Consider the following 24,276-nt stretch of genomic DNA (forward strand, 5'->3'; position numbering starts at 1 on the left):
TTTTTTCCCCCTCTTTTAGAAAGAAAGAGCTCTCAGCCACCAAGAAAGACCGTGTGCACCACTGTCTGACCATCTGTGAAAACATAGTTGCTCAGTCTCTCAGGTAACTGCACTTCCAACTTGCTAGCGAAAATAGAACACTTCCGTGTTTTCATTCTGAACGGGCTAGAAGGTTCTTCGTTGCCCCAGTTGTTTGGAAACCTTTACGGGACCCCTCCCCCTTCTGGCCGTGGATGCGGAGGATTTCCAGACACTGTGCTGAGTAATACTTCTTGTAGTCGTACACCGTGTCGTTGTAACCATTAGGATAACCGAACAGTATGTTTGTATTTTTCTTAGTAACGGTGGTAGGAACAAGAGCCTGCCCAATTACCAGGGTCTCCTGGTGGTTTTTCTTCGGCGCTCTGCCCTGTCCGCCCTGTAGGGGTGCTCCCTGCTCATCACAGCTTTGGGACGGTGGGGTCATGAGCCTTGACCGGAGGCCCACCTCCCTGGCTCGGTCGTTCCTCTGGGGTGAGCAGGCAGCACCTTCTTGTATAGCTTATTTGCTGATTCTCCTTATTCTCCTTGCTTTTGATTGTCTGTCTTTTTTTCTGAGTACTGTTCCTCGTATCTGTGGGTGGTAGATATTTTAAGTCTGTCTTTGAATGAGTGAGTAGGGCACAGATGTGCTTATGGCTTCTGAACTCCATTACTCAGATGGGACATGTGAAATACTTCTCTGGTAGTAAATCATTCATGTTATTCTCCTGTTGGGAAGGGCTCTTTGTAATCTCTTAGAAAAACCTCTAAGAATAATTACCTTGGTTTTTGTACTGACAGAAATTTGGTGATTCATTTATTGTTAGTGGCACCTTGCCACTTGTATTTTATACTTTCGAAGTGATTTCATGTAGAGTGTTTCATTTTAGTTGAACTCAATGCCATTTTGAAAGACAGTGTACGATTACTGTTTTTATCTAATTTGTAGAAATATTGTGGGAAGAAACGAAGTGACAATATGTGCTGAAAATAAAAATACAAAAATTCTGAGTTAGTATGCTATTGTAGAGCAATATTGCATAGGAGCCTGGAATGTCAAGTCCATGAATCAAGGCAAATTGGAAGTGGTCAAACAAGAGATGGCAAGAGTGAACGTTGACATTCTACAAATCAGCAAACTAAAATGGACTGGAATGGGTGAATTTAACTTAGATGACCATTATATCTACTACTGCAGGCAGGAATCCCTCAGAAGAAATGGAGTAGCCATCATGGTCAACAAAAAAGTTCGAAATGCAGTACTTGGATGCAGTCTCAAAAACGACACAATGATCTCTGTTCGTTTCCAAGGCAAACCATTCAATATCACAGTAATCCAAGTCTGTGCCCAACCAGTAACGCTGAAGAAGCTGAAGTTGAATGGTTCTATGAAGACCTACAAGACCTTTTAGAACTAACACCCAAAAAAGATGTCCTTTTCATTATAGGGGACTGGAATGCAAAAGTAGGAAGTCAAGAAACACCTGGAGTAACAGGCAAATTTGGCCTTGGAATACGGAATGAAGCAGGGCAAAGACTAATAGAGTTTTGCCAAGAAAATGCACTGGTCATAGCAAACACCCTCTTCCAACAACACAAGAGAAGACTCTACACATGGACATTACCAGATGGTCAACACCAAAATCAGATTGATTATATTCTTTGCAGCCAAAGATGGAGAAGCTCTATACAGTCAACAAAAACAAGACCAGGAGCTGACTGTGGCTCAGATCATGAACTCCTTATTACCAAATTCAGACTGAAATTGAAGAAAGTAGGGAAAACCACTAGACCCTTCAGGTATGACCTAAATCAAATCCCTTATGATTATACAGTGGAAGTGAGAAATAGATTTAAGGGCCTAGATCTGATAGATAGAGTGCCTGATGAACTATGGACTGAGGTTCGTGACATTGTACAGGAGACAGGGATCAAGACCATTCCCATGGGAAAGAAATGCAAAAAAGCAAAATGGCTGTCTGGGGAGGCCTTACAGATAGCTGTGAAAAGAAGAGAAGTGAAAAGCAAAGGAGAAAAGGAAAGATATAAGCATCTGAATGCAGAGTTCCAAAGAATAGCAAGAAGAGATAAGAAAGCCTTCCTCAGCGATCAGTGCAAAGAAATAGAGGAAAACAACAGAATGGGAAAGACTAGAGATCTCTTCAAGAAAATTAGAGATACCAAGGGAACATTTCATGCAAAGATGGGCTCAATAAAGGACAGAAATGGTTTGGACCTAACAGAAGCAGAAGATATTAAGAAGAGGTGGCAAGAATACACAGAAGAACTGTACAAAAAAGATCTTCATGACCCAGATAATCACGATGGTGTGATCACTCACCTAGAGCCAGATATCCTGGAATGTGAAGTCAAGTGGGCCTTAGAAAGCATCACTACGAACAAAGCTAGTGGAGGTGATAGAATTCCAGTTGAGCTATTTCAGATCCTGAAAGATGATGCTGTGAAAGTGCTGCATTCGATATGCCAGCAAATTTGAACAACTCAGCAGTGGCCACAGGAGTGAAAAAGGTCAGTTTTCATTCCAATCCCAAAGAAAGGCAATGCCAAAAAATGCTCAAACTACCGCACAAATGCACTCATCTCACACGCTAGTAAAGTAATGCTCAAAATTCTCCAAGCCAGGCTTCAGCAATACGTGAACTGTGAACTTCCAGATATTCAAGCTAGTTTTAGAAAAGGCAGAGGAACCAGAGACCAAATTGCCAACATCTGCTGGATCATGGGAAAAGCAAGAGAGTTCCAGAAAAACATCTATTTCTGCTTTATTGACTATGCCAAAGCCTTTGACTGTGTGGATCACAATAAACTGTGGAAAATTCTGAGAGATGGGAATATCAGACCACCTGACCTGCCTCTTGAGAAATTTGTATGCAGGTCAGGAAGCAACAGTTAGAACTGGACACTGAACAACAGACTGGTTCCAAATAGGAAAAGGAGTACATCAAGGCTGTATATTGTCACCCTGCTTATTTAACTTCTATGCAGAGTACATCATGAGAAACGCTGGACTGGAAGAAACACAAGCTGGAATCAAGACTGCCAGGGGAAATATCAATAACCTCAGATATGCAGATGACACCACCCTTATGGCAGAAAGTGAAGAGGAACTAAAAAGCCTCTTGATGAAGGTGAAAGAGGAGAGTGAAAAAGTTGGCTTAAAGCTCAACATTCAGAAAACGAATATCATGGCATCTGGTCCCATCACTTCATGGGAAATAGATGGGGCAACAGTGGAAACAGTGTCAGACTTTATTTTTGGGGGCTCCAAAATCACTGCAGATGGTGACTGCAGCCATGAAATTAAAAGATGCTTACTCCTTGGAAGAAAAGTTATGACCAACCTAGATAGCATATTCAAAAGCAGAGACATTACTTTGCCAACAAAGGTTCATCTAGTCAAGGCTATGCTTTTTCCACTGGTCATGTATGGATGTGAGAGTTGAACTGTGAAGAAAGCTGAGTGCTGAAGAATTGATGCTTTTGAACTGTGGTGTTGGAGAAGACTCTTGAGAGTCCCTTGGACTGCAAAGAGATCCAACCAGTCCATTCTGAAGGAGATCAGCCCTGGGATTTCTTTGGAAGGAATGATGCTAAAGCTGAAACTCCAGTACTTTGGCCACCTCATGCGAAGAGTTGACTCACTGGAAAAGACTCTGATGCTGGGAGGGATTGGGGGCAGGAGGAGAAGGGGACGACAGAGGATGAGATGGCTGGATGGCATCACTGACTCGATGGACGTGAGTCTGAGTGAACTCCGGGAGTTGGTGATAGACAGGGAGGCCTAGCGTGCTGCGATTCATGGAGTCGCGAAGAGTCGGACACGACTGAGCGACTGAACTGAACTGAACTGTAGAGAATAGTACTAATGAAAAGTAGGGGAAAAGGTTTGGATTCTGTCTCCACTCCGTATAAGCCAGGTGGCTTCAGACAAGGCTCACTTCTCGGAGTCCCTGTGGCCTCGTCTTTGATGTGTAAACGCAGTGTTCAGGGCACTTGTGGGAGGAGCGACACCTGTGAGACGCTGCTGAGAGCTGCGTGAAAGTGCCCGTGAGCTCCTGCGAGGCAGAAACCCGTCCCCTGGTGGTGCATGCTGTCCTGCACACTGCCTTAGTCTTGTTTGAACGCCTGGCAGACCCCCGGGGCCTGCTGCTGCCCTAGCACAGCTGCGCTCACCTGACTTCCAGCATCCGGGTCTCAGGAAGCAGCACCTCACACTGAAAGCTTATGGACCCAGAAAATAGACCTTTTCCATTCTGAGTGCCTCATGCCTTATGCTTAGTTTGTTTCTTGATAATTCCCAATGGAATTGATGGAATGTTGGCTTAGATTCACATGTGTGTGTGAGTGTGTGAGAGTGTGTGTGTGTGTGAGTGTGTGAGTGTGAGTGTGTGTGTGTGTTCAGTTGCTCAGTCATGTCTGACTCTTTGCGACCCCGTGGACTGCAGCCCACCAGGCTCCTCTCATCCATGTGATTTTGCAGGCAGGAATCCTGGAGTAGATGCCATTTCCCTCCTCCAGTGGGTCTTCCCCACGCAGGAATCGAACCTGCCTCTCTCGTGTCTTCTGCAGTGGCAGGCAGAGCCTTTACCACTAGCACCGCCTGGGGAGTACGCTGAGATATGTTAAGACTGGTTTCTGCTTCAGTTTGCCATCGTAAATCATGGTGATAGCTGTTAATAGTTCCTACATTCGCGTGTCTCTTGTGTTCATACGGAGTAATGCTAATGGTCTTCATGCTGCTTGTTCTATGTAGGATCATATTGATGGGATAGTTTTTGGACCCAGAGAGGCTGTCTTTGGTCGCATCATATCAGAGAACGTGTTTGTTTAAGATGCTCTCCATACTTTTCAAAAAGTTTGGATTGTAGCGCTGAAGTGGCTCTTCTGTTTACATACAGGGGTTCGGGAGGTCTGGGTGGCTGGCACTTCCTGTGGCCTGTCCTCTGCTGTAGCTGGTCTCTGGCACGTCTCTTAGCTTCTGTGAGGTACTGACGGTGTCTCTCGCAGGTTGTTTCAGGCAGCTGCTCGAGTCCTTGAGGTGTGTTGTGACTCAGCCTGCTTCAGCTCTGAATTTGGTGGTCTCTCCTGCTGCTTCCTAGATACGCACGAACATCAGAATCACCCAGATAATTTGTTGGAAATACAGGAACGAAGATAACCTCACTGCCCTCTTTCCCCAGCACTCTTCGTGTTTTCTGTCCACTGGAGGGTGAGGATTCATTTTTAACTAGTTTCCTTTTGGGAGGAACTCGACATCCTCGTCTGAACAAGTGTACTTGATAAGGTGATTGGGTAAAAATAAGTGTACAGGAATCTATAGATTTCCCATTCCCATATATTAGCGTAAATGTGTTAGAAAATATAATGCTTCAAGAATCAATTCCTAGTAGCACCAGCATATAATATTTCAAGGAATTGATGAGAGATATGCAGAAACTATGGAAGGACTGTATGGACTTCCCTGAAAGGGATGGGCGACTACTGCCCTTTCCACATGGGGACAGTTCCTTATCATAAAGTTAAACTTTCTCTAAATTAATTCACAAATTTAAAATGAGCTTGATGAGAATTCTAGTAGAAATATTTTTGAACTTGTTCATCTGCAAGAATAAATACATTGGTTTTAACAAGGAAAATCTGAAACCATCAGTAATTGGTGAGACCTGGTGTTCATGACATTAAAATAGCTGTTAGACATTAAAGAAGGTTCAGAATAGGAAGTGGGAAAGTGTATGTGTGTATGTGCAGATATGAATTTACGATAAAGGTAACGTATTAGTGTGGAAATGATGGATTACTGAACCAGTTCACTGTTTAGGGGAATATTCTTCATGTTGCAGGCAAACATAAATGCCAGATTAATTACCTGAGTGTACGAGAGCAAAATCATTACTCCAAAAAGAACATTTAAGCTTAGTCTGAGGAATGCTTACAATATAAAGGAAAAAAGTGTTTTATCTAGAATACAGTTCAGTATGTCAAAATCTACTTTAAACTGAAACTTAAATGCAACTTGGGGAAAGTTTTGATGGCATATGTGTCAAAGATTTACTAGCTTCTGTAGAGAGAGATTGTAAATCATTCAGAAAAAGGCTGTCTTTCTAATAGGAAAACTGGGAAAACTGTGAATGGGCAGTGTGGAAAAGAAGAAATGTAACTGAGCCGGTAACCATAATAGCTAGCACTTATTTCATGCTTCCTGCGGAAAAATGTTCAGATTTACTAGCAATCACTGGAATGAGGCTAAAACAAAAATCAGAACATTGCTTTTTTACTTGTTAAATTTGCAGACATTAAAAAATACTCAGGATTTTTTCAGAGATGATACAACTTTTTTAAAAGGCAACTTGGGGGATTTCACTGGCGGTCCGGGGGCTAAGACTTTGTGCTGCCGATGCAGGGGGCCCAGGTTCGATTCCTGGTCAGGGAACTAGATCCCGTGTGCCGCAGCTGAGACCCTGCACAGCCAAATAAATAAATATTAAACAAAAGGAAAGACAGTTTGGCCTGTTTGATTGAGGCATTTCGATTTGGGGGTTTCTCCTTAGGAGAGTGTCCAGTGACGCTGGTGTAGTGCTGGTCAGCCCATGAAACAGTGAAAGAGAATCTTCATGGCTTACCTGCAGGGGGATTGAAACACTCGGTACGTTTATGGAAAGAAGTATTAGTTAACTTTATTAAAGATGATTTATAGATCTGTGAATAGATGATATAATAATAATATAAAAATTAAATTTAAAAATTACGAAGGATTTTTGCTTCTAAGATGGTTAGATGGCATCACCGACTCAATGGACATGAGTTTGAGCAGACTCTGGGAGAGAGTGGAGGACAGGGGAGCCTGGCATGCCACAGTCCATGGGGTCACAAAGAGTCAGACGTGACTGAGCGACTGAACGACGACAGGTTCATCATATCCCACAGAATGGGCGCATCTCCACGCTTCCTAGTTCGCCTTTCATAGCCCAAGGCCACCATGGGGACGCTCCTCCCAGCTCCGAGCTTGCGGGCCCCGCCAGGCTCTGGGGTTGCAAAGACCCGACTGAGCGACTTTCACTTTCACTTGATGGTAATATCAGCTTCCATCTGTTCAGGGCCAACATGATGAACCTCTTTCCATTGTCTTACTGTTAACCTATGTGAATCTTTACATTTAAAGTGTATTTCTTATGGCAGCAAATATTGGGTTTTCTCATTTGATCAGAAAAATCTTCTACATTTCATGTCATTATTGATATAACTAGGTTTATTTTTTATTTTTTTGGCTTCAGCGGGTCTCAGCTGCAGCACACAGGGCTTAGCTGTCCTGCAACACGTGGGATCCTAGCTTCCTGACCAGGGGTTGAACCCATGTCCCCTGCATTAGAAGGCAGATTCTTAATCAACGAACCACCAGAAAAGTCCCTAAAGCTAGGTTTGAATCTGCAATCTGCCACTGTGCTGTGACTTCCCTGTTTGGCACATATGCTCTTTAATTGCCCTTTTCTCTGTTTCTGCCTTCTGGATTAAATATCGTTTGGGTCAGCTTCAGTTATTTGTCTCACTGTTGGTCATGTTTCCCTGCTTCTTGGGAAGCATTCCTGACCGTTTCTGATCAGATGCCAGACCTTATAACTTCTATCTTTTTGGGTGCTATACACTTTGCAATTCTGACATTCCTGAAGCTTGCCCCGGAATGCAGCTGTGTTGCTCTGAAGGACTAGGGCCGTCCTGGGTTCTGCCTGCAGGCAGGATCAGAACAGCGTCTCACCTAGGGCTGAGCTTAGTCAGCTCTGTTGTGAAGGCAAAGCCTTCTGAGCAGCCGACCCAAGGCGCCAGAAGGATGAGGTTTCCCCTCTAGCTGGAAAAGCAGGAGCTCTTCCCGCACTTGGAGTTTCAGCACCTGCTCCCTCCAGCCCCTTCAGCTGACTCTACCCGCAGCCCCAGGCCACTGTCTGCATCAAGACTCAGCTGAGACCTGAGGGCCCCGCGCATCTCGGGGTCTCTCTGTGCAGCTCGCCCCTCTCTGGTCATCCCCCAGTGGACCCAGCCACCCTGCCTCCTGAGGCCATCAGCTCTGTCTCCCCGTCTCAGCAGCCGTGGGCTCTCCCGGGTCCCCCTCTTCATGTCCTCACTGGGAAACCTCCTCCAGGCAGTCATCTGGGGAAATCCTGAGGCTCGTCGCGTTAGCTCTCCATTTATCCAGAGATGCCTAGTACCTGATGCCTTGAAACCACAGTTACATGCGTTTTATCCATTATCAACTGCTTTAGGCAGGAAGGCAAACCCTGTCCTTGTCACTTATTTTGTTGTTCAATCGCTAAGTCGTCTGACTCTTTGTGACCCCATGGACTGCAGCACGCCAGGCTCCCCTGTCCCCTGATTTAGTTATTGGAGAGTGTCTTAAAGAGCATGGTTAGAAGTAGTGTATAAACGTACTTTTTTTCTTTTTTAAAAATTGGGGTAGGATGGGCGCACGACACCGTGAGTCTGGTTTGGTTCGCTTGTATGATGCGCCGTGGCAGCCAGCACCTCTGTCGTGTCGTTGGCATTCCTTTTTGTGTGTTGAGAGCAGTAAAGAGCTACTCTCTTAGCAACTGTGAAGTTTAAAATGCAGTATTGCTGACTGCAGTCACTAAGCTGTGCGTCAGAGCTCCAGGTTATCTCCTAGTTACAAGTAAGCCTGCTTTTTCAGCTGTGAATTTTATGGAATCTCTGAACAAGTATTTCTGTCTCCTTCTCTCTCTCTTTTTTAAAGATTACTTAATTACTTATTTTTGGCCGTGCTGGGTCTCCCTTCCTTCTCGGGCTTTCTCTTGTTGCAGCAGGCGGGGCCCGTCCGGCTGTGGTGCGCGGGCTGCTCTTGTTGCAGTGCTCAGGCTCAGTATTGTGGTGCCTGGGCTTAGCTGTCCCCGCAGCATGTGGGAGCCTCCCAGTCTTCCCACACCAGGGAGCGAACTCGTGTCCCCTGCATTGGCAGGCGACTCAACCACTGGACCACCACGGAAGCCCCCAAATAAAATATTTCTGATGAAAATTTTGTGTCTGAATTCAGATGTGCGGTAAAAAAGATTGTTCTATAGCACACTAATTTCTTCATGTTGATTACATGTTGAAGTAATATTTTTGATACATTGGGTTAAATGAAATATATTATTAAAATGAATTTTACTTGTATGTCTAACATCCTTTTTCTGTTCCAGAACCCCACATAGGATACCAGAAACTTAACTGCGTTTCATCGTCATGTCTTCTCTTGGCTGTGACAGTCTTTCTTCTGTTTTCACTTAGAAATTCTCCAGAATTTCAGAAACTTTTGGGCATCGCTATGGAACTTTTTCTGCTGTGCAGTGACGACGCGGAGTCAGATGTCAGGATGGTGGCTGACGAATGCCTCAACAAGGTCATAAAAGTAAGAGCCCTCTGGACGGTGTTCTCTGAGATGCGGTCACTATGGCTAAGAGGAGAAACCGTAACTTGGCGTTCTTCTCTCTGAGCAAGGGTCCTGTAGGGTGGCTGCACTTTTTAATCTAATAGTGTGTGGTTTGGAGGCACTCTAGTGTCTGCCAGGGTGCTGCCTGTACCTGCCCACTCAGAGGGCACGGGTTTCCTCTCATGCCTGCGCAGGGCGTAGGTCAGGGATGGGCGCTGACGGTGACCACTGGGGACCCTTGGACCGAGTGTCACGCTGCTGAGAAACTGCGAGGCCCCAAGACGGCAAGGGGACGGACAGTGGGGTCTGCTGTTGATGTCTTTGTCCCCCAAGTCCTGGGTTAGGCAGGACTGTTCACAGGGAAGGATGTGCCTTCTCTGGTCGCTTGGCTGGCATTCTGGCTGGAGTTGGTTTGATATAGGAGATAGGAGTTCCCAGAAAAAGTTGGTGAAGCCAGAAAGCCAGAGCCGCCTGGGTGGGAGGTGAGGTGAGGAGCGCGGGAAACGCCTGTCCTCTTTGCTCAGGCTTTCCCGGTGCAGAGTCTGAGATCCCTGTAGCTTTAATCTACTTTTCCCTTTTCCTGTTTTTTGATGTTATTGAAGATGAAGTGCTTCTTTCATAATTCTTACTGCCTTGGAAAACGGCCCTTGTTTTCCTCATTCTGCCCTTCTCCTCGTTTGTATCCCCAGCCATCCTGGGGGTTCCGCTGACAGTGTGCTCCTGCCTTCAGATAATGCAGTCTCAGATGGGAAGCATGTTTGTACGGAAATGGCTGAATGCATGGTGTAAGCTCTGAGTTCTGGGAGATGTTGGCAGCTCATCACTGCAGTCTAGAGGCGGAGGTGATTTCTGTCTGGGGAGGCAGAGGAGGCTCCCTGGAGGTGGTGGCAATTAGGTGAATGAAAAGATTTAGGACCTTCTCTTTTTTTGGCTTGCTGTGCGGCATGCGCAGTCTTGGTTTCCCCAACCAGGGATCGAACCCGTGCCCCACTTGAACCCGTGCCCCACTGCAGTGGGAGCAAGGCGTGCTCTAGGGACGTCCCATAGGACCTTCTTTACCCTTGCAGACTCACAGAGGAGGGGGACTCTGCCAGAGAACGGGAGATGTTGAGGATCAGTTCAAGGGGTTTGTACTTTATTTGGTAGAGAATGAAGAAAGGGAGGAGCTCTCGAAGATTTGCAACCAGGTAGTTCAAGTAGCCTGGTGGTGCCTTGTAGCCTGCCTTGGACAGGAGAGAGGCTGTGTGCCCGGAATCCAGAGGGAGGCTAAGTGTCCAGGGAAGAGAGGGGGCCCCTGAACCAGTAGGAGGTGCTGGGGTTCGAGTGAGGAGCAGGGGTGGGACTGTCACGGGCTGGCCCTGGCGGCTTGTGTCCCCGGTGTGGGGGTGGGGACGGGAGCAGGGAGGGTCGGGGGCATATTAGCATCGCCGGTGACTGTGAGCGCCTATTCACTGGTGTTTCACAGCTTTGGAGTGTACTTTTCTCTTGTAATAAAATACATTTGACATTAGCTTATAAAACATTTATAAAGTGAAACAAAACTCGGATATGCCTTTTAGTTTTACTGGCCAAGCAGTGTTTTACTATATACTTGTCCGTTTTGATGTGCTTGTTTAGGGGATTGTAGTACAAACTGAAACAGTAGCGTTAGAATTTTAAAATATCCGAGGCATTATTCAGAACCTCCCAGAATGTGACCCTGTTTTGATTTTCAAGCTCGCTGAGCCTCTGTGAGCTTTGCAAAGACCAGTTGGTCTACAGATGTCACATGCTTATATCATAGGAAAGGCAGAGGGCTTTTTGTGGAGGCTTGGGTACGTCTCCCCTAGCTTCTTCCAGCTTCATTACGTCTTCCTTGCTTCTTGTGACCAGGCTGTTGGCACTGCCGTTTCGGAGGAGCGGGCTCTCAGGGCTGAGAGTGGGGCACAGAGGCCTTTCTGTCTTGGGAGCCATCTCCAGCATGGACTCTGTCCCTACTGGTGGTTGCCATCAGCCATTATTGCTGGGTTGAAGTTGCCCGTGTGGCTGTTTTTTGGTTTGACTTGTAATCGAGCAACAGGGGTAGGGCTCTGAGGAGCTTGTGGTTCCAGCAGATTCATGTGTCGCTGGGGCCCTGAGGTGGGGAGCACCCGTGCAATCATGGGAGGACCGGACCTTTGGGAAGGATGCAGCTTCTGCGTGGAGAGGAGTGTCCCCATGCCAGAATCAGGGCTTTGACCTTGGGTATCTGCCTCCTGCCCCGCTGGCTCTGCAGACTCCAGGGCATTGCTTATGTTGGATCATCATTAAAAATGATGATTAAAGAATGTGCTTTAATGATTAAAAATGATTAAAGGATGTACTTTAATTGAACATAAGAGCTTTAGAGTGAATTTGAACTATCTGCCATTTAATTTTGATATTATGTAGTATTCGATTGTAATGAACATTCTTTTCCTTCCTTTTTAAATATTATAGTGAATGACCTGTGTCTAGTTGGTAGCTGCCTGCATACATATACTTCTTTCTTAATGAACAAGTCTTCAATTTAGTTGCTATTATATTCTCCTTTGTGTCCAAATTGAACTTTTAGTTGCCCTTTGGATTTCTTTAGAGCTGCTCTGTTGCTGCGTTCAGTCGCCCAGTGGTGTGCGACTGTGGCCCCGTGGACCGCAGCATGCCCGCTCCCCTGCCCTTCACCGCCACTCTCAGAACTGCTGGTAGACTGTGCCTTCCGTGAGCAGATCTCTTGTGTTTTCTTGTAGGCTTTGATGGATTCTAATCTTCCGAGGTTGCAGCTAGAACTCTATAAGGAAATTAAAAAGGTAGGTTTTTGTTTTTCATTATTGAGGAAAGTCAGTTGATCCCTTGTATTGAGCAGTGTATGAAAATTTCTTTTACTTGAGAAGTAAAAATGTTAGAAGGAAACAAATGCTGTTTGGTAAAGTAGACTCTGTTGTTTTACTTTTCCTCAGGAAGTTGCTCCTCATTATTTGTTAAATGAGATGGGACTTAAAATGGTAGTTTTAAGAGAAAAATCTTTATAATTTCATCCCATTAAACCTTAAAATGTCAAAAGCAGGTGCAGGCTTGAACGGCCTTTTCTCTAGAGATGGGAGCGGGCGGCGAGAGGCGCTTTTGTGTGTTTGAGGTCCTGCTGACGCCTGCAGTCTGCAGCTCCTCCGCGTAACTCTCTGCTCTTCACTCCCTCAGAACGGCGCCCCTCGGAGCCTGCGCGCTGCCCTCTGGAGGTTTGCCGAGCTGGCTCACCTGGTCCGGCCTCAGAAATGCAGGTGAAGTGGACGCTTTGGGTCATCGCTGTTACTGCTGTTTTGGTCGGGGGCCAGCTCCCGTGGCCTCTTCCCGTCTCGGCTCAAAAGCCGTCTCTCTGGAGGTCTTCCCCGACGCCACTGTCTGAAGCCGTCCACCTCCTCCGGTCCTGCTGCAGTGCATGTCCGCTTCCTTTCCCTCACAGCAGCCATGGCTCTGAAACGCTGTCTCACATTGGTTCGTTTTCTGCCCACCCTCCCCCAAGGGACGCAGGAGCCGAGTCCCAGCACAGCAGGGCGTCCCTGTCGGGCCCTGCTGTGGCCCAGCCCCGCTGACGGGGTCTGCCTGGGGCTTGCCGAGGAGATGCTTGTCGGCGGGCGCAGAGTGCGCGCCGCCTCACTGCTGCTCACCATAGGGACTACAGAAAACTGTCTTTGTCTATCACGTGGGTTAGAAATAGACACTGTGAAGAAAGTTTTGACTGATTGAAACAATTGTATCTTTTTCTTTAATTCATTAGTTTATTTTGATTGAAGGATAATTTCCTTACAATGTTGCAGTGGTTTTTGCCACATGTCGACATGAATCACCCATGGTGAACGTGTCCCTCCATCCTGAACCCCACTCCCACCTCCCTCCCCACCCATCCCGTGGGTTGTCCCAGAGCACCAGCTTTGAGCGCCCTGCTTCACGCACCGAGCTTGCACTGTTCACATGTTTCACGTGTGGTAATGTACATGTTTCACGTGTGGTAATGTACATGTTTCAGCTATACATGATTCTCTCAGATCATCCCACCCTCGCCTTCTCCCATGTAGTCCAAAAGTCTGTTCTTTACATCTGTGTCTCTCTTTCTTAATGGATTGAAAACCAAAGGAAGGACCACCGTTTTAACTCCTTTCTCGTCTCTGTGACTGGCAAGATGTGCTGACGTCCATGGATACCTTGGCTCTGTCCCTATGGGACTGGTGGCGTGGCAGAAACCCTCTCCTTTGACACCAATGATCTGTCCCACGGGGTCAGAGTGTGATACGAATCTTACACGATGTGGACATACAGTCACCAGGGGAATCCCTCCATGTAACCTCGCTCCTTTACTGTCCGTAGTTTGGAAACTTCTTATTAATATATGTCTGAAGCAATGCATCCCAGGTTTTCCACATAGAAGCCAAAGAGACCTTAAAATCTATGATTGGGTCATGCCATTCCCTTACTTGAACTTGCCACTCATTTCCCACAGCTGTTCAGATAAGTCCAGACTCCGTACAAGGCCCAGGGAGACCTGGCCCCAGAGCCCCCGTCCCCGCAGACACTGTTGACTCACTGACCCCCTTGGCTTCTCTGGAAAGTTGAGCGTGTGTTGTTGTGATGTCTGGCATGCTCTCCCCTTGGGCCATCTCTTTCTCGGAGGGCCCGTCTCCCTCCCTGTGCAGTGCCAGGGGAGCCGCTGCTTGTTGCCTGTCTCTGCCTCTAGAGGGCGCCCTGCCTGCGCCCAGCGCGCCTGTCCTGGGACTGCTCCTCTCCAGGCCCGCACTGCCCGCTGCTCTCTCGGGGCTGGGGCTTCTCACCAAGGCCTTATTCAGTGGGAATGCTTAGAAAAAAACTGTGCAGTCCTCCCTATTTAAGAAAGCTCCATTCTCATTTCTTAGTGCTTTCTGTTATTTTCTAATTTAAAATCTGACTGTTTTAATAGCTGTAATAATTTACTGCAGAGAATTTTAAAAACAAGCTATTGATTCATCTGCACTGAGTCTTCCCGCTGAGGTTTGTTTATTTTCCAGGAAGGACTCTGGCATATAAAAACTAACAGGTACTGAGCTGACCACTTGTGTTTCTCATTAAGGTAGACTTGGAAGAGTAACAGGTGTTCCTCTCCCACCACAGGCCGTACTTGGTGAACTTGTTGCCTTGCCTGACACGCACAAGCAAGAGACCTGAGGAGTCTGTTCAGGAGACGTTGGCGGCAGCGATCCCTAAAATTATGGCTTCTTTTGGCAACTTTGCGAACGACAATGAGATTAAGGTATGAGCGTTGCCTCAAGCCACAAGCGTGTGAATGAGTCTTAGTGGGAGTCGCCCTTTTGTACAGACAGGCATTTGAGAGTGCTTCATAATTTGGATTATAATTCTTTGAATTCTTGAAGGCACACAAAGGGCCTCTTTCCCCTTCTGCCTTCTCACTGTGGGGTGAAAAGTTGAGCAGGGAGACAGTTTATAGAAGCAAATTCAAAAGGCATTTTGCCAGAGCAGACTGGTTTTGGTGTCCAGGCTTGACTGCCTAGCCTGATTGAAGCCAGCGGCGGTCCCTGAACTGCAGGCGGAGCCGGCACCCCGACGGCGTCCTCTGAGTGTGAGTGCCCGCGGCCGGGGCGCCGCTCAGCCTCCTGTTTGTTTGCGCCCCTGCCGGCAGTCTTCATCCCCTCTCTCGGGTCCTGTTCAGAGTGTCCGGGCACACGCCCTGAGGGTTGCCAAGAGTCCTGGCCTTCTTCTCTTAGTGGGCCAGTCCTGTGCCAGAGTTTCTCTGGGTACTTCCCTCTACATTTCTAAATCACATGCTTACATTGCAGGTTTTGGGGGTTTTATGTATATGTTTCACAGTGGGGAAGGTGTGTTTAGCGCTAACCTTTCTCCCATCTTCCACCACAGTGATGTAAGTGTTCGGTGTGTATGTTACTGCGCCTGAGTGGTGGTCACAGCTAGTCCTGTGCTGTGCTGTGCTTGTGCTTGTTTCTTTGTATAGCGTTTCGCTATTTCTGGAGTCAGCAGTTGCCTCTTTTTCGTGTGCTTATTACTCTCTGGCGCTCCCCACCTTGTCACACCTTCTCCTGGCGCTGTGAGCGTGTCTCTGCACTTGTGCGCACGAAGGCTGGTTGACCGGACCTGGTTCTTCCCCTGGCCGTCGTGGGTCCTCCAGCCGCCGCTGCAGCAGCCTGGTAGGGCTCCCTGGGCCTGTCTTACAGCATCTTGGCCCCCCAGCAGAAGCCTGCTTGCCAGCTGCCGGGTGCCCATCTCTCTAGGCTTACTGCTAAAGAGGGGCTGTGTGGACAGTCTCAGTGGTCAGAAGGCAGACTTTTCCTCAGTTCCTCTCTTTTCTCGGTGCTGGCGTCCGTCCTCCGCTCTGGCGGCCTCTCCGGGATCCCGCCTCTGCAGGAGATGGGGAGCGGTGCCCATGTCCCAGGAGCAGCCCGGCATGCAGCTGTCTGTCCCCACGCCCAGGCCACGCTCACGGGTCTCTGGCGCCCCCGCACCCGAGCTCTCCGTAGCACTCCGTGGCTGGGCTTGCTTTGGGCGGTGGCTTTCGGTCCTTCTCCCCAGCTCCTAAACAGGCTCGTGTAGGAGCACCTCTCTGGGGACTGCTCACTCAGTTTCCTCTTGTTTGCCGTCTAGCTTCCGCATTTGCGAATGCCTCTCGTCTGCCGTTGTCCCCGTCCTGTTCTTTTTACCCTTGTGAGTTCATGCATGTGACACCTTGTGCCCAGGTTCCTGTGGGTTGTCTGGGTGGTAGAAGTCCACGGTTGTGACCAGCAGGTTTGATCAGAAGCTTCCTGACAGGAGCCCTGTTGTGTTAGGTGTGGAGACTCTCGAGCTTTTCTTTGGCTGATGTGGAATGAAGACACAGCACGTGGGCGACACATGCCTCCTCAGCTAGGGGCCACAAAGCGAGCCTGTGCTTGCGGCCGCCACCCAGGTCTGCACGTGCAACGTTAGCGGTACCCAGGGGCCTCTCCCAGCCTCTCCCTGTCTGCGTTCCCTCCTTCCTCTCCAGGGCTGGTCACACTGACCTGGCGTCTAATGCCAGGGGGTCTGTCTTTAAGTTGTAGCCGTGGAGAACCTTACGGTATGTAAGTATGTAAGTCGCAGCATGTGAGCCGTAGCCGTGAGGACCTTGCGGCATGTAAGTTACAGTATGTAAGTCGCAGCATGTGACCGTAGCCGTGAGGACCTTGGGGCATGTAAGTTACAGTATGTAAGTCGCAGCGTGTGACCGTAGCCGTGAGGACCTTGGGGCATGTAAGTTACAGTATGTAAGTCGCAGCGTGTGACCGTAGCCGTGAGGACCTTGCAGCATGTAAGTTACAGTATGTAAGTTGCAGCGTGTGACCGTAGCCGTGAGGACCTTGTGGCGTGTAAGTTACAGTATGTAAGTTGCAGCGTGTGACCGTAGTCGTGAGGACCTTGGGGCATGTAAGTTACAGTATGTAAGTCGCAGCGTGTGAGCCGTAGCCGTGAGGACCTTGTGGCGTGTAAGTTACAGTATGTAAGTCGCAGCGTGTGACCGTAGCCGTGAGGACCTTGTGGCGTGTAAGTTACAGTATGTAAGTCGCAGCGTGTGACCGTAGCCGTGAGGACCTTGTGGCGTGTAAGTTACAGTATGTAAGTCGCAGCGTGTGAGCCGTAGCCGTGAGGACCTTGGGGCATGTAAGTTACAGTATGTAAGTCGCAGCGTGTGAGCCGTAGCCGTGAGGACCTTGTGGCGTGTAAGTTACAGTATGTAAGTCGCAGCGTGTGAGCCGTAGCCGTGAGGACCTTGTGGCGTGTAAGTTACAGTATGTAAGTCGCAGCGTGTGAGCCGTAGCCATGAGGACCTTGTGGCGTGTAAGTTACAGTATGTAAGTCGCAGCGTGTGACCGTAGCCGTGAGGACCTTGTGGCGTGTAAGTTACAGTATGTAAGTCGCAGCGTGTGACCGTAGCCGTGAGGACCTTGTGGCGTGTAAGTTACAGTATGTAAGTCGCAGCGTGTGACCGTAGCCGTGAGGACCTTGGGGCATGTAAGTTACAGTATGTAAGTCGCAGCGTGTGAGCCGTAGCCGTGAGGACCTTGTGGCGTGTAAGTTACAGTATGTAAGTCGCAGCGTGTGACCGTAGCCGTGAGGACCTTGTGGCGTGTAAGTTACAGTATGTAAGTCGCAGCGTGTGACCGTAGCCATGAGGACCTTGCAGCGTGTAAGTTACAGTATGTAAGTCGCAGCGTGTGACCGTAGCCGTGAGGACCTTGTGGCGTGTAAGTTACAGTATGTAAGTCGCAGCGTGTGACCGTAGCCGTGAGGACCTTGCAGCGTGTAAGTTACAGTATGTAAGTTGCAGCGTGTGACCGTAGCCGTGAGGACCTTGTGGCGTGTAAGTTACAGTATGTAAGTCGCAGCGTGTGACCGTAGCCGTGAGGACCTTGGGGCGTGTACTCTCAGTCTGGTCTCTTCTGTGCAGCACTAAACTAGTGAGAGTCTTGCCTGTCGCCGTGTGTCACTAGATCTTGCGGTTTTGGAGCTGCGAGCGTTCCCTTGGGTGAGTGTGATGCAGCCAACCCTTTTACTGCTCTGGACCCTGGACCGGGGGTCGCCTGAAGTGCTGATGTCCCGAATGCTGCCACGCCGTGCTCGTGCGGGTCTCCTGGAGCACAGGTTGTGACACCTGGAACGGCAGCTGTCGGGTGTGAGGGTGGATGTTGCCACTTCGGCAGACACCGCAGAGCTGTGCCAAGTGCTGGGCAGTGCACAGCTTGTCATCGCTGGCACAGGTGATCCTGGCAGCTCCCTGTACCGCCGGACCGGAACGGTCGTGCTTTTCAGTGACGTCGTCTGCTGAGTACACTCTGCTGCCGCATTTGGTTGAATTTCTGTTTCCATTCCCTGAAGTGCTCTTGACTCCAAAGTGGAATGGTTTTTGTGTCTCTTTTCTTTTGAAGTGCTCTAAATACACGTCCTGTCGGTGTTTAGAAGAGTGGAACTATCTTACCCTACCATCTATTATGCTTCCTCCTCCTCATGAGAAGACCTTTAAGGACAGTGCGGGGACCTCCCACCAGCTGCCTTTACAAGGCTTTCTCAGGACTGTGGCATTTGGACCCAAGAACGCCCCCTGGAGCTCGCAGATTCAATTTTATTATTATTCCAAACTTGAGGTTCAACGTGGGCTGACTCATCATAGTAATGTTTAGTTTTCATTCTGCTTAGAAGTTTGCACTAGTCAGAATGAGTCTTGACTTACTGTTTCCAAGATGATGTATGTGTGTGATCTCACTGAAAGGAGTTCTTTAAGATGCTCTCTGTTTGGAGCTAAGAGTTTGTCAGAAATAAGTTGAGCGGTTTCTCTCCAGGTGTTGTCTCTGAGGAGAAACTGTTGGCCATGGTCTCCTGGGGGTGTCATGTGGCTGGGGGTCTGGTCCTCCCCTCTCTGGTTCCAGAGCTCTGATCTGTGAATTCACAGAGTGTCAGGGATCCCTGAGAGCCAGTTAGTGCTAGCCACACTGTTAGGAGAAGCTCGCTTACAAGTCGGATGCTGCTCTGCTAAGTTGTGCTGGTTTGCTGACAGGCAGACCTTCCCCGGTGGCGTCTGCGTATCTCTGACTGCTCAGCCGCGCTCTGCACGCACCCAGCAGTAACAGGGCCAGGTCACTGCTCAGAGTGATGGGGATAGATGTTCTTAAGTAGCATGGTCACCAAGCTCATGCAGCTGCGTAGTCACCCCCTTTCATTCTTTGGATATTTTTGTGAAGACTTAAATGGCCATCGCTAGAAGTATAGCACTGTGTCCTTTGGAGGCACGGTAACAAAGTCTCCTTCTCTGATTTCTTAGGAAGATAACTTTGAGTGTGTGGTCTCAGTTCAGCCGTATTGCACGTTTCCAGACCTGAGAGTGTCTCTTAGTGGCTTTAGCAGCAAGTTGACAAGCTGTCATTTAGGCATTCTCCTCCTGGACTTCATTATTTGTTGATTTTTTTTTTTAATTGCATTTATTTTACACAGCACTACTCACTCACCCTGGGCTTCCCACATGGCTCAGTGGTAAAGAATCTGCCTGCAACGCAGGAAACATGAGTTTGATCCCTGGATCGGGAAGATCCCCTGGAGAGGGAAATGGCAACCCACTGCAGTGTTCTTGTCTGCAGAATCCCATAGACAGAGGAGCCTGGCGGGCTATAGTCCATGGGGTTGCAAAGAGTCAGACACAGCTCAGCAACTAAACAACAGTAAAAACTCACTGACCCTGGCCGTAGGCCTTGCGGGGACATGTTTTGTAGAAATGAAGGCTTTCACTCTCATATAGGGACGTAGATGCTAAGCAGGGCCCTCCTTGCAGTTCATAAAGAAGTGAAGAGTCTGCACACACATATAGCTCTGAGGTATCCCACACTTGAAGGGTTTCCATTTGGCTCTGGAAAAGTCTCAAGTGGTTAATGCTTTATACTTTGCGAGAACTTGGAGCAGGTCATGCTTCTCTGAAATATGTGCTGAGTTTCCCCGAGCCTCATCTTCCGCCCACTTGGGTTTGGCTTCCACAGGTTCTGTTGAAGGCTTTCATCGCGAACCTGAAGTCCAGCTCCCCAACTGTGCGGCGGACAGCAGCGGGCTCGGTGGTCAGCATCTGCCAGCACTCCAGGAGGACGCAGTACTTTTACAGCTGGCTGCTCAGCGTGCTCCTAGGTGAGGCCCGACCGGCCAGTGCCTCGCCCCGGGGTGTGGGGGCCCCTGGCAGCTTCCCGAGATAGGCCTTTGAAATTCTTTTACGGTCAGGCAGCCCCTCCTCAGCTTCCTGACGGGGTCCTTCAGCCTGGCTGATGGGGAAGTGTACAGGCGCGCCCGCGGGGGTGGCGTGAGGCCTGGGGAAGCCTCTCCCCGCCCTCCTCCCTGGGGCAGCAGCGTGGATGCGCCGGCCCAACGAGAGCCAGCGGGGTGGGGTGGGAGCCTTCCTGGGACTGGCCTTCCAGGCCGCACGCCTCACGGCCTCTGTGCAGGCCCTGGATGCAGGGAGCCCGAGCCGCAGGCCGTCTGGACGGCTGTAGGCCTGCTGACCAGGCCTCCCGCCTGGGGGCGGTGGTGGGAATCGGTCCCGGCAGGTGGCGTGGGCAGCACCTGGGCAGCGGATGCAAGAGAGCTGCCTGGTTTCCCCTCGCTGTGCGGGGCCTTGCTGAGCCGAGGGGCCAAGTGTCTCCCCCAGCGGCGCCCCTGGGTCTCTGCTCGAGGCCGTGTGCTTTTCTGTAGTGATGCTCATGCCATCTGTGTCCCCCCAGCCTCAGGGTGCCTCTTGGGTCTCTTCCTGTTGGCAGAGGGCGCCATGGGCTCCCAGCAGCGGGTCCGCTGTGACCGTCTCGCTGCTGCCTTTGTAGGTTTGCTGGTCCCCGTGGAGGGGGAGCACCCCACCCTCCTGATTCTCGGCGTCCTGCTCGCGCTGAGGTACTTGGTGCCCCTGCTGCAGCAGCAGGTCAAGGACACAAGCCTGAAAGGCAGCTTTGGGGTGACGCGGAAAGAGATGGAAGTCTCTCCCTCGACGGAGCAGCTCGTCCAGGTAGGCAGCCCCTGAGCTTCACTCCGATGCCTGTGCAGACAGGACCAGCGTTCAGAAACTCGGCTCCTTTGGAAGAGAAGCAGCGGAACCGAGAACAGAGAGTTAGGACTGTGCACTCTGGAGCTGGAGCTGCTGGCTCAGACCCTGGGTCATGACCCCAGGTCCTCGACCTTTGTATGGTGGGACAGCGGAGTAAAACAAAGGTGTTCTCACAAGCTTTCCAAGATGATTCCATAAGCCCCTTGGGGATGAATCCCAGCCTCGGTGTCACTTCATCCGCAGGTGTCTCACGTGGGGCCCTGTAGGTGAGGACTCTGTGTTTCTAATTTTAAGGGCAATGCCTTTGTCACACCTGAAGAACATTTGCTTAGCATCAGATCCCTACGCATCCCTGTCGCTTTGTTCTCCTGCTCTTTGGAACCAGCATCCAGATGAGACTGGCTGTGAAGGATGTCCGTCTCTTTGATCTCTTGGTCCCCTTCTGTGTCTAATTTCTCTTAGAGTTCAGTTTTTGAAGAATCGGATCATCAGTCCTGTGGAACTCCTGGCAATCTTGTTTTTATTCCTTGACTCTCCACTGTGTGAGTTAACAGTTCTCTTTGCTGTCTGTGTTTCCTGTAAACCAGTAACTGGAGTGAGACGCTTGTCAGAGTCAGTGCATGTTTTATAACATGCGTAATATCTGAGTTCAGTACTACCTGGACAGTATTTTAAAACAAATATTATTGGGGCTGCATACTCAGAATTTTTTTCTGATTTTTTTTTTTAAAGAGGCTTCTTAGTCAAACGTTTGGAGACCATTGGCCTCGTGGGGGAGGCAGGCAGGCTTTCACTAAATAGCACGGTGGGAGGGCTGGTGTTCTGTAGCGTGTGTGGTGCGGGGGCCGTGGACAGGCCGTTAATAGCTGATGATGCTTTGGGGAGAGTAGGCTTTGACCAGAGACAGAAAGTTGGGAGGAGAGAGCTTTGCGGACTGTGGCCTTCGCCAGGGCCACGGAGTGAGAGACTGAGTGTGTGGGCAAGGGCGAGCTGGCGAGCAGAGGCGTCCAGGCTCTCCCAGGTCAGCTGGGGTGCTGGGGGAAGATGCCATGAGAGGTGTGCGGAAAGCTGTGCTGAACTAGGAGAACAGCAGTCCTGGGAGGCTAAGGGAAGGGCTGGGGAGGCGCTGTTTCATTGATTTCCGACTTCCTTAATAGTTACATTTCTTCAACGTGATTAAACGCTATGGCACCTTGTCACGTTAGCAAGCTAGGTGAGATTCTCTCTCAAACATATCTAATCTGTATTCTTTTGACTTATGGCCATTTTGAATTAAATTAATTTGATTAAGAACTTCAACTCAACTAATGTAGTTTGGCTATGTATATTTAAATAGAATTTGAAGTAATCCTGGGCCTGGCTAAATTGGTAAGCAAGTCTGGGCAAAACACAGATATTTCTAGATATGCAAGAATTCATTTTGCTTTTAATGTACACTTTTTTTCTTTTTGTGTATGCTTTAAAAAAAAAAATTATTTGAAGATGCATTCTAGCAAAATGAGAAACAGATGCAAAAATCCCAAAGCCCTGAAACCTGGGAAACACAGCTAACCATGAATGTGGTGGAAGCAGTTCTGAGATGACCGTGTGCAGTGGGCTGTTCAGATTCTTCATAGAGACGGGAGGTCCCAGGAGCTCCCTGCGGCCATTGTCATGACTAAGAGCTGGAACAAGGGAAGGTGCATGTGTGTATGTGTGTGTGTGTGTGTGTGTGAGGAGGAAAACCAGGAAGGTACAGCAGAGAAAACTGTTAGCAGTTTTGGAGCAAATTGTTGACTGATTTTAAGCAAGTGTGAGACTATAATAATAGAGAATTCACTGAATTGTTATCCTTGGGACATTCTGTTTCAAGTGACACAGGACTAGTGGTAGTGAAACAGTTCTCTCTTCTCGGGTCCGGTCACGTTAATAGGCTTTGCAGTGAATGGTGCTCAGTCGCTCAGTCGTGTCTGACTCTTTGCGACCCCATGGACTCCAGCACGCCAGGCTTCCCTGTCCTTCACCGTCTCCTGGAGTTTGCTCACTCATGTCCATTGAATCGGTGATACCATCCAACCCTCTCGTCCTCTGTCATCCCCTTCTCCTCCTGCCTTCAGTCTTTCTCAGCATCAGGGTCTTTTCTAATGAGTCAGCTCTTTGCATCAGGTGGCCAAAGTATTAGAGCTTCAGCTTCAGAATCAGTCCTTCCAATGAATATTCAGGCTGATTTCCTTGAGGATGGACTGGTTTGATCTCTCCAGTGTCTGAGGGACTCTCAAGAGTCTTCTCCAACACCACAGTTCACAAGCATCAATTCTTCATGAATGAGGTTAATGTGCGCATTTTGAGGTACATACTGGTTTTTTAATTCAGTATTTAGACTCAACGTCTAGGCAAAGCACACGTGATTTAAGAAGTTATATCTTAGTGTATAAATGCAGCCCTTAATAACACGAGAGCACTGACTATGCTTCAAAATTTGGGAGGAGGCAGATGAGGTCAGGGAGCATAGGGTATGCGTTTCCTCCATCCATGGACTAAGAAGTCAGGAGAGTCTTTGCTCAGAGCAGACAGGTCAGTAATCACAGCTTAAGCTTGTGAGCTGATTAGGGGTCACGGGCCAACTCCCAGCTCGTAGCAGGAGAGCAACCACAGACAGTATATGCTCGGCTGTGTTCCAGGAAAACTGTGTGCAGAATAGCTGGTGGCCAGGTTTGCCCGCAGACTGGGGGTCACAGACCTGTGACCTAGAGCTGGGAGGTGCCCATCAGAAGAAGCAGAGACATCAAATGAGTCAAAGACTTACCTTATACACTGCTATACTGTCGTTATAAAAAAATACGTATTCTATGATATCACAGGTAGGGCTGCCCAACTTAGCAAATAAAAATAGAGGGCACCAGTTACTTAAATTTCAAGTAAATCACCAGTAACCTTGTTGTGTAAGTAGGCTGGAAATCGCACAGCTCAGTGTTACACTTTGAAATTATTTATCTGAAATTTGCATTTAACTGGGCACTCTGTGTATTATCTGGCACCTCTAATGAAGAAGAAAGGGATAAGCCCATTACGCTCATGTACTGTGGCACAGTGTCACGTGTGGTGTGATGCCTTTAAAAGCTTTGGAAACCCTTTCTCAGTGCACTGTGGCCAGTGCTGTTTGCTTGGTTTGTGTGTCTGAGGAGCTGTGTGCACGGTGTGTTTAGGACTTGATTCTCCTTTCCTGGTCCCAGTGTAGGGAGATGGAGCTCTCCATTACCATGCTTCTCCT

At 48.8% G+C, this 24,276-nt stretch overlaps 1 protein-coding gene across 6 annotated transcripts in view; it reads left to right on the forward strand.

Moving 5' to 3' along the window:
* Nucleotides 1-24,276, forward strand: part of HTT (huntingtin) — a 127,559-nt gene that overhangs the window by 16,590 nt on the left and 86,693 nt on the right. For all 6 annotated transcript variants that reach the window (XR_015165073.1, XM_086404555.1, XM_086404556.1 and 3 more), the window contains exons 2-8: nt 20-103; nt 9,313-9,433; nt 12,199-12,258; nt 12,647-12,726; nt 14,588-14,726; nt 19,984-20,125; nt 20,809-20,987. Coding sequence is in view for 5 of the 6 variants with exons in the window: in XM_086404555.1 (XP_086260681.1) it covers nt 20-103; nt 9,313-9,433; nt 12,199-12,258; nt 12,647-12,726; nt 14,588-14,726; nt 19,984-20,125; nt 20,809-20,987 (805 nt within the window). In the remaining variant the exon portion in view is untranslated. The remainder of the gene's footprint in view (nt 1-19; nt 104-9,312; nt 9,434-12,198; nt 12,259-12,646; nt 12,727-14,587; nt 14,727-19,983; nt 20,126-20,808; nt 20,988-24,276) is intronic.

The sequence above is a fragment of the Bos grunniens genome, chromosome 6 (assembly GCF_055505025.1).
Source record: "Bos grunniens cultivar Pamir isolate PY7600 chromosome 6, Bosgru_T2T1.0, whole genome shotgun sequence".
NCBI classification, from domain to species: Eukaryota; Metazoa; Chordata; class Mammalia; order Artiodactyla; family Bovidae; genus Bos; species Bos grunniens.